Source organism: Molothrus ater, unplaced genomic scaffold (genome assembly GCF_012460135.2).
Source record: "Molothrus ater isolate BHLD 08-10-18 breed brown headed cowbird unplaced genomic scaffold, BPBGC_Mater_1.1 matUn_MA727, whole genome shotgun sequence".
NCBI lineage: Eukaryota > Metazoa > Chordata > Aves > Passeriformes > Icteridae > Molothrus > Molothrus ater.
Genome location: NW_023416596.1, coordinates 4,262 through 13,601, shown reverse-complemented (window position 1 = coordinate 13,601; position 9,340 = coordinate 4,262). Strand labels below are relative to the sequence as shown.

The 9,340-nt window shown below is 56.1% G+C and overlaps 1 protein-coding gene across 1 annotated transcript; it reads left to right on the top strand.

Moving 5' to 3' along the window:
• Positions 1–345: 345 nt before the first annotated feature.
• On the top strand, positions 346–9,086 carry LOC118701131 (SH3 and multiple ankyrin repeat domains protein 1-like; the record flags this gene model as incomplete). Its single annotated transcript, XM_036405759.2, has 6 exons — positions 346–467; positions 2,952–3,051; positions 4,456–5,017; positions 5,193–6,649; positions 6,711–6,888; positions 8,488–9,086. Coding segments are annotated over 6 exons (3,005 nt in total), but the record flags the coding sequence as incomplete, so codon positions are not given.
• Positions 9,087–9,340: the final 254 nt, after the last annotated feature.

The following is a 9,340-nucleotide window of genomic DNA, read 5'->3' as shown; positions in this document are numbered from 1 at the left end:
CCCCCAGACAAACTGGACGAGATTTTGGGGTGGGAGGAGGTTCCTGGGGCGATTTTGGGGGGATTTTGGGGGGGATTTTTTGGGGGGGATTTTTGGGGTGTTTTTTGGAATTTTGGGGGATTTTGGGGCCGAGACCCCTCCCCAAATTCCTCCCCTCCCACCCCAAACAAACTGGACGAGATTTTGGGGTGGGAGGAGGTTCCTGGGGCGATTTTGGGGGGGGATTTTGGGGAATATTGGGGCAGATTTGGGGGGATTTTGGGGCTGTTTTTGGGGGGATTTCAGGGAATTTTGGGGGATTTTGGGGCCGAGACCCCTCCCCAAATTCCCCCCCTCCCCCCCCAGACAAACTGGACGAGATTTTGGCCGCGGCCCAGCAAAGCATCAGCGCGGGGGAGGGGCCGGGGGCGCCCCTGGGACCCCCCCTGGGCAAGGGGGGGCGCCCCAAAGGCTTCTTCGGCTCCGAGGTGAGCGGGGGCCAAATCTGGGGGAAAACCGGGGGAATTTGGGCAAAAATCGGGCAAAACTCATGCGAAAGTTTGGGGGAAATTCAGGGAAATTTGGGTGAAAATTGGGTAAAAATTGGGTTAAATTCAGGGGAAATTCAGCTAAATTTGGATAAAACTGGGGCGGAATTAATGTGAAATTTTGGGAGAAGTTAGGCAGAATTTGGGGAAAAATTGGGTGAAATTCGTGTGAAAATTTTGGTGAAAATTCGGGGAAGTTTGGGAGAAAACTGGGTGAAAATTGGGCAAATCTTGGGCAAAATTCGAGGGAAGCCCAGGTGGAATTTGGGTGAAATTCAAGGAAAATTTAGGCGAAATTTGGGGGGAATCGGTGAAAATTGGATGAAATTTGGGGAAAATTTTGTGAAATTCATGTGACACTTTGGTGAAAATTCAGGGGAAATTATTGGGAAATTTTGGTGAAAATGCAGGGAAATTTGGGTGAAATTTGGGCAAAATTTGAGGGAAAATTTGAATGAAATTTAGGTAAAACGTTGGTGAAATTCAGGTGAAATTCAGGCGATATTTGGGTGAAATTCGGGTGAAATTCAGGTGATATTTGGGTGCTATTTGGGTGAAATTCAGGCAAAATTCAGGCACTATTTGAGTGAAATTTGGGTGAAATTCAGGTGAAATTCAGGCGAAATTTGAGGGAAAATTTGGGTGAAATTCAGGTGAAATTCAGATGAAATTCAGGCGCTTTTTGGGTGAAGTTCGGGTGAAATTCAGGCGGTATTTGGGCGAAATTCGGGTGAAATTTGGGCGAAAATTGGGTAAAATTCAGGCCCCATTTGGGTGAAATTCAGACGCTTTTTGGGTGAAATTCGTGTGAAATTCAGGCGAAATTCAGGCGCTATTATGGGTGAAATTCGGGTGAAATTCAGATGAAATTCAGGCGCTTTTTGGGTGAAGTTTGGGTGAAATTCAGGCGGTATTTGGGTGAAATTTGGGCGAAATTCGGGTAAAATTCAGGCCCCATTTGGGTGAAATTCAGGCGCTTTTTGGGCGAAATTCGGGTGAAATTTGGGTAAAATTTCAGGCGCTTTTTGGTGAAATTTGGGTGAAATTCATGCAAAATTCAGGCGCTTTTTGGGTGAAATTCGGGGTGAAATTCAGGTGAAATTCGGGCGCTATTTGGGTGAAATTCAGGTGAAATTCAGATGAAAATTCAGGCGCTTTTTGGGTGAAATTTGGGTGAAATTCAGGCAAAATTCAGGCGCTATTTGGGTGAAATTCAGGGGAAATTCGGGCACTATTTGGGTGAAATTCAGGTGAAATTCGGGCGCTATTTGGGTGAAATTCAGGCGAAATTAGGCACTATTTGGGTAAAATTCGGGTGAAATTCAGGCAAAATTCAGGCGCTTTTTGGGTGAAGTTCGGGTGAAATTCAGGCGCTTTTTGGGTGAAATTTGGGTGAAATTCGGGTGAAATTTGGGCGAAATTCGGGTAAAATTCAGGCGCTTTTTGGGTGAAATTCGTGTGAAATTCTGGCAATATTTGGGTGAAATTCAGGCGCTATTTGGGTGAAATTTGGGTGAAATTCAGGCGCTATTTGGGTGAAATTCAGGCGAAATTCAGGCGCTTTTTGGGTGAAGTTCGGGTGAAATTCAGGCGTTATTTGGGCGAAATTCAGGCGAAATTCGGGTAAAATTCAGGCCCCATTTGGGTGAAATTCAGGCGCTATTTGGGTGAAGTTCGGGTGAAATTCAGATGAAATTCAGGCGCTTTTTGGGTGAAGTTCAGGTGAAATTCAGGCCCCATTTGGGTGAAATTCAGGCGCGTTTTGGGTGAAATTCAGGTGAAATTCGGGTAAAATTCATGCGAAATTCAGGCGCTATTTGGGTGAAATTCAGGTGAGATTCGGGCGCTATTTGGGTGAAATTCAGGCGAAATTCAGGCGCTTTTTGGGTGAAGTTCGGGTGAAATTCGTGTGAAATTCGGGTGAAATTCATGCGAAATTCAGGCGCTTTTTGAGTGAAATTCAGGCAAAATTCGGGTGAAATTCATGCGAAATTCAGGCGCTTTTTGGGTGAAATTCAGATGAAATTCAGGCGCTTTTTGGGTGAAATTCAGGTGAAATTCATGTGAAATTCAGGCGCGTTTTGGGTGAAATTCAGATGAAATTCAGGCGCTTTTTGGGTGAAATTTGGGCGAAATTCGGGTGAAATTCAGGCGCTTTCTGGGTGAAATTCAGATGAAATTCAGGCGCGTTTTGGGTGAAATTTGGGCGAACGAAATTCGGGTGAAATTCAGGCGCGTTTTGGGTGAAATTCAGATGAAATTCAGGCGCTTTTTGGGTGAAATTCAGATGAAATTCAGGCGCGTTTTGGGTGAAATTTGGGCGAAATTCGGGTGAAATTCAGGCGCTTTCTGGGTGAAATTCGGGTGAAATTCAGGCGCGTTTTGGGTGAAATTGGTGTGAATTTTCCGTTTTCCCCTCCCCAGGCTCCCTTTGAGCCCCACCGGGTGGGGCCGGGCGGCTTCGACCGCCCCTTCCTGCCCCCGGGCCCCCCCCACGGGCTGATGCTGCGCCAGAAATCCATCGGTGCGTCGGGGAATTGGGGCCATTTCGGGGAATTTTGGGGCCTTTTTGGGGTTTTTTGTTGGTTTGGGGTGGGTTTTTTTTGGGGTTTTTTTTGGGTTTTCTTTTAATTTTTTTCCCCATTTTTCACCCTCCCCCCCCCCCCCCCCCCCAAACTCACGGCGCTGATGTTGAATATTTTAATTAATTTTTAATAATTATTTCTTATTGATTATTTTAAGTAATATTTTAGGAATTATTTTTAACAATTCATTGTCATAGTAGATTTTTAATAACGATTTCTAAACTTCAACTTTTAATAATTTTAATAATTATTAATTTTAATTTTAATAATTTTATTAAATTTAATTATTTAATTAATTGGATTATTTAATTGATTTATTAATTGTATATAGTTATTATATATTTAATTTTAATTTTAAATTTTAATAATTTTAATAATTATTTTATTAATGAAATTAATAATTAATTGTTAATCATTACTTTAAATAACCGATTATAATAATTACTTTTTATTGATATATTTAATAATAATTTTTAATCTTGATTTTTATTAATAAATTTTAATACTTAATATTTAATAATTTTTAAGGCATTTTAATAGCGAATCTTTAATAACCAATTTTTAATCATTAATTTTCACGCTTAATTTTAATGTTGCATTATCAAGAGCTAACTTTTAACAATTACTTTTTATTAATCAATTCTAATGATTTAATTTTCTGCATAATTATTAACAGTTAAGTTTTTAATGAATAATTATTAATAGCTAAGCTTTGAACTAATAGTTAATAGTTAATTAAGAATTAATGATTAATACATAATTAATAATTGCGAATATATTAATAATCTAATAATTTAATAATTAATAGTAATAAGTGATTGATAATGAATAGTTCATAATTAAGAGTCGATTGTTAATAAATTAATAATTAGTAATTAATAGTTAATAATAAATAGATAATAATTAATAGTTAATAGTTAATAACTAATAAATAATAAATTATTAAGAATTAATATGTTACTAATAAATTAATAATTAATAATTAACAGTCAATAATAAACTATTAATAATTAATGACTAGTGATTATTGATTAATGACTATTAATTAATTATTAATAGTTGATAATTAACAATAGTTATTAATTATTCTAATTAATAATAAATGATTAATGATTATTAATTGAGTAATAGTTAATAATTAACAATTAATTGTTAATAATGAATGATTAATGATTAATAATCAATGGTTAATAATTATTAATTATTGATTAATAGTAAATAATAAATAATAAATAATAAATAATAAATAATAAATGATAGGAAAATTGATGGATTGATCGATTCATGGATTACTCGATTAATTAGCTGATTAATTATTAATTGGCGGTTCGTGTCGCCCGCAGGTGCCCCCGAGGAGGAGCGGCCGTTCCTGGCGCCGCCCCCGGGCCGCTTCAGCCGCAGCCTCTCGGTGCCCGGCTCGGACGAGATCCCCCCTCCCCCCACCACCTCCCCCCCCGAGCCCCCCTACACCGCCCCTCCCCCCCCCAGCCCCCGACACGCCCCGGGAGGGGGAGGGGCCGTGGCGGGGGGGGGCGGGGGAGGGGCGCCCTGGCGCCTTTACAACCTGGGGGGGGGCGGGGGCGGCGCCGGCGGGGGGAGGGGCCACGGCGGGGGCCCCCCCAAGCCCCTGCGGCGCAAGGGGCCCCTGGTGAAGCAAACCAAAGTGGAGGGGGAGGGGCAGGGAGGGGGAGGGGGAGGGGGCGGGGCCGCGCTGGGCGGGGGAGGGGCCCCGGGCGACAAAAGCTCTATCGCGATACCCACGATCGTCGTCAAGGCCCCCTCGACCTCCAGCTCGGGCCGCTCGAGCCGCGGCAGCAGCGTGGAGGCCGAGGGGGGAGGGGTGGGAGGCGGGGGAGGGGCGGCCTCGACCCCCGACGGACCCTCAGGGGTGGGGGTCGGGGGGGGGTGGGGGTGGGGGAGGGGTCGGGGGTCCTCAGGGCGGGGGTGGGGCCGCCCCGCCCCCCGCCATGGCCCCTCCCCCTTCGCCGGGTTTGGATTTCACCTCCCAGTTCGGGGCGGCGCTGGTGGGGGCGGGGCGCAGGGAGTGGGGGGCGGGGCGTCGCTCCGCGCTCTTCCTCAGCACCGAGGAGGATGAGGAGGGGCTGGGGGGCGGGGCTCCGGGAGCAGGGGGCGGGGCCTTGGGCCCTCCCCCCGCCCAGCCGCGATTACGTCACTCCAAAAGCATCGACGAGGGCATGTTCGTGGCCGGTGGGGGAGGGGCGGGGGCGGAGCCTTTCCCCGCCCCCACCCGCGGCTACCGAGGGGGAGGGGCCAGAGGAGGGGCCGGGGGGCGGGGCAGCGCCTTCAGCAGCGTGGGAGGGGGAGGGGCGGGAGGCGCGGCCCCTCCCCCGCTGCACCCGGGGGCGGCGCCGGTTCACCCCAGCATGGGCCCGGTGCACCCCAGTTTGAGCCCGGTGCACCCCAGCATGGGCTCGGTGCACCCCAGCATGGGCCCGGTGCACCCCAGTTTGAGCCCGGTGCACCCCAGCATGGGCTCGGTGCACCCCAGTTTGTCCCCGGTGCACCCCAGCATGAGCCCGGTGCACCCCAGTTTGTCCCCAGTCCATCCCAGTTTGTCCCCGCTCCATCCCAGCCTGGGCCCCGTGCGCGCCCCTCCCCCGCCCGGCTCCTGCCGCGTCCTCCCCCCCTCCGCCCCCTCCCCCTCCTCCTCCCCTTTCCCCAACCTGGGGGGGCTCCACGGGGGCCTCCCCCCCCCCATGCACGCCCCTCCCCCCGCCGGCTCCGCCCCCTCCCCCCTCCACCACCCCGGTCTGGGGGGGATGGGCGCCCTCGGAGCCGGGGGGGGCGCCGGGGGGGGAGGGGTCGGGGTTCGTTCCCTCCCCCTTTTGGGCGGGGTCTCCTCCCTGCACCTCTCGGGCCCGCCCACTCTGCCCAAGGCGCCCCCTCCCCAAAAGTTCCCCGCCCCCCCCCCCGCCAGCCCCTCCCGCCGCCTCGAGCCCCTCTGGGGGGGAGGGGGCGCCGAGGGCCGCGTCCGCTTCTCCGACGGTGGGGGAGGGGTCTCGGTGGGTGGGGGAGGGGTCGGGGGGGGGTCTCCCCTTCTCTCCCTTCCCCCCCCCGCCCCTTCGGTGGACGCGGACGAGGAGCTGCTGCTGGCCGAGCCCCTCCCCCCTCCCCTGGAATTCGCCAACAGCTTCGAGGCCCCTCCCCCCCCGCATCCCGCCGGGGCCGCCCCTCCCCCCCCGCATCCGGACGGGGCCCCTCCCCCACCCGCCCCTCCCGCCATGGGCGGGGGAGGGGACTCGGCCACCTCCAGCCTGACCTCGTACGACAGCGAGGTGGCCACGCTGACCCAGGGCGGTGGGGGAGGGGCGGGGGGAGGGGCGGGGGGCGGGGCCGCCACCCACGACCCCCGCCGAGGGGGAGGGGGAGGGGCGGGGTTGGGCGGGGGCGGGGCGGGTCTGGGGGGCGGTGCCCAGGAGGGGGCGGCGGAGGCGGTGACGGACTCGGGCATCGAGGAGCCCGACAGCCGCAGCAGCAGCGACCACCCCCCCGAGCTGGGGGAGGGGCCGGACGGGGGCGGGGCCGCGGGGGAGGGGCGGAGGGGGGGGAGGGGCCGGGTGGTGCTGAGGGGGGGCAGGGGAGGGCAGGAGTGGGGGGGGCAGCGGGGGCGGGGAGGAGGCGGTGCCGCCCCTGCCCCTCCCCCCGCTGGCGCTGCCCCTCGCCCCCCCCCAGCAGGGCCCGCGCGGGGGGATGGGCGCGGCCGCCGCCTCCTGGAGCCGCGCGGGACTCGAGGGAGGATTCGCGGGGAGGCTCAGGTGAGGGGGCGGGGCTTCCATCGCCTCGGGGGCGGGGCTTAGCGCCTGGGGTGGGACTTGTGGAATATCTGGGGGCGGGGCTTAGCGCCGGGGCGGGGGTTGAGGCGCACCTGGGGGCGGGGCTTCCATCATATCGGGGGCGGGGCTTAGCGCCTAGGGGCGGGGCTTTCAGAACACCTGGAGGCGGGATTTAGCACCTGGGGCGGGGCTTGTGGCACACCTGGGGGCGGGGCTCCCATAGCACCTGGGGGCGGGGCTTCCATCCATCACACCCGGGGGCGTGGCTTCCATCGCACATGGGGGCGGGGCTTCCATCGCACCTGGGGGGCGTGGCTTCCATCACACCCTGGGGGGCGTGGCTTCCATCGCACCTGGGGGTGGAGCTTCCATCCATCACACCTTGGGGGTGTGGCTTCCATCGCACCGGGGGGGCGTGGCTTCCATCACACCTGGGGGGCGTGGCTTCCACCACACCTGGGACACCTGGCGGGGGGTGTGGCACCCATCACACCTGGGGCACTTGGGAGGGCATCACACCTGGGACACCTGGGACACCTGAGCCATCTCACCTGTCACACCTGTGACACCCATGGCACCCATCACACCTGTGGCACACCTGTGACATTCATGGCATGGATGGGGCTGTGATACCTGTGACACACCCGTGGCACACCCGTGGCACACCCGTGGCACACCTGTGGCACACCTGTGGCACACCTGGCACCTGCTGCATGGATTGGGGGGGCACCCACTGTACCTGGCACCTGCTGCACCTGCTGCATGGGCTTGGAGGCTGGGGCACACCTGGGGCACACCTGGGGCACACCTGGTACCTGATGCATGGATTGGAGAGGCCATCACACCCATGGCACCTGTGCCACACTTGGGGCACACCTGGGGCGCACCTGCTGCATGGATTGGGAGGCACCCATCACACCTGTGGCACACCTGTGGCACACCTGTAGCACACCTGTGGCACACCTGTGACATCTGCTGCATGGATGGGGGGAGTCCATCACACCTGTGGCACACCTGTGACACCTGTGGCACACCTGGCACTCTGTGCATGGATTTGGGGGGGCACCCGTCGTACCTGGCACCTGTGGCACACCTGGCACCTGTTGCATGCATTGTGGGGCTATCACACCTGTGGCACACCTGTGGCACACCTGTGGCACACCCGGCACTCTGTGCATGGTTTTGGGGGTCATCCGTTGCACCTGTGGAACACCTGTGGCACACCTGGCACCTGCTGCATGGATTGGGGGGGCATCACACCTGTGACACACCTGTGGTGGCCGTTGCATGGATTGGGGTGGGTGTCACACCTGTGGTGACTCTCTCACCTGTGCCCATCACACCTGTACTGCACCTCTCACCTGTCCTCACCTGTGTCTCACCTGTACCTCACCTGTTCTCACCTGTACGTCACCTGTTCTCACCTGTTCCTCACCTGTACCTCACCTGTTCCTCACCTGCCCCCACCTTTATCTCACCTGTCCCCACCCCCTGGGTGTGTTTGGGTTGATGGGCAGGGCGTGGGCCTGTCCCCACCCCTCCCCCCTCTCTAACCCCTCCCCCTTTCCCCTCCCCCCACAGGCTCACGGACTCCGCCCCTCCCCCCTCCTCCTCCACCAAGCCCCTCCCCCCAACCTCCGCCCTCTTCCCCCATTGGCCGCCGCCCCCTCCAAAACCCTCGGTGGGCGTGGCCGTGGGCGGGGACCTGGACGTGCGCCCGCCCCTCCGGCGCGCGCCGAGCCCCGCCCCTCCCCCCTCGGAGCGCCGCGGAAGCCCCGCCCCCCGCCCCGCCTCCCTGCCCACCTTACCCGCGGCTCACCTGTACGGGGGAGGAGGAGGAGGAGGAGGAGGCGGCGGCTCCGCCTCTTACCTGGAGCTGCGCTCGCTCTCCCCGCCCCGCGCCGCCACCGCCTCGTCCATCGCCGGCCCCGCCGCCCCGCCCAAGCCTTTTGGGGCGAAACCTTTGGCTTTTTGGAGCAAGTTCGACGTGGCGGACTGGCTGGAGTCGCTGAACCTGGGCGAGCACCGGGCGCGCTTCCTGCACAACGAGATCGACGGCACGCACCTGCCCGCGCTCACCAAGGAGGATTACATCGACCTGGGCGTCACCCGCGTCGGGCACCGCATGAACATCGACCGCGCCCTGCGCCTCTTCCTCGAGAGGTGATGGACGCGCACCTGAGCACCTGGAGGGGCGGGGAAAAGAGGGCGGGGTCCTTCGGTGCCGGCGGGAGGGGGAGGCGGGGAGGTGCTGAGGAGGGACCCTCAGGTGCGGGGGTGGAACCTTCAGGGGCCGGGGTGAGGGCCTCAGGTAGCCGGGAGGGATGTCCAGGTGTGAGGGAGGGACCCTCAGGTACCGAGAGGGGACCCTCAGGTGTGAGGGAGAGACTCCCAGGTGTGAGGGAGGGACCCTCAGGTACTGAGAGGGGACCCT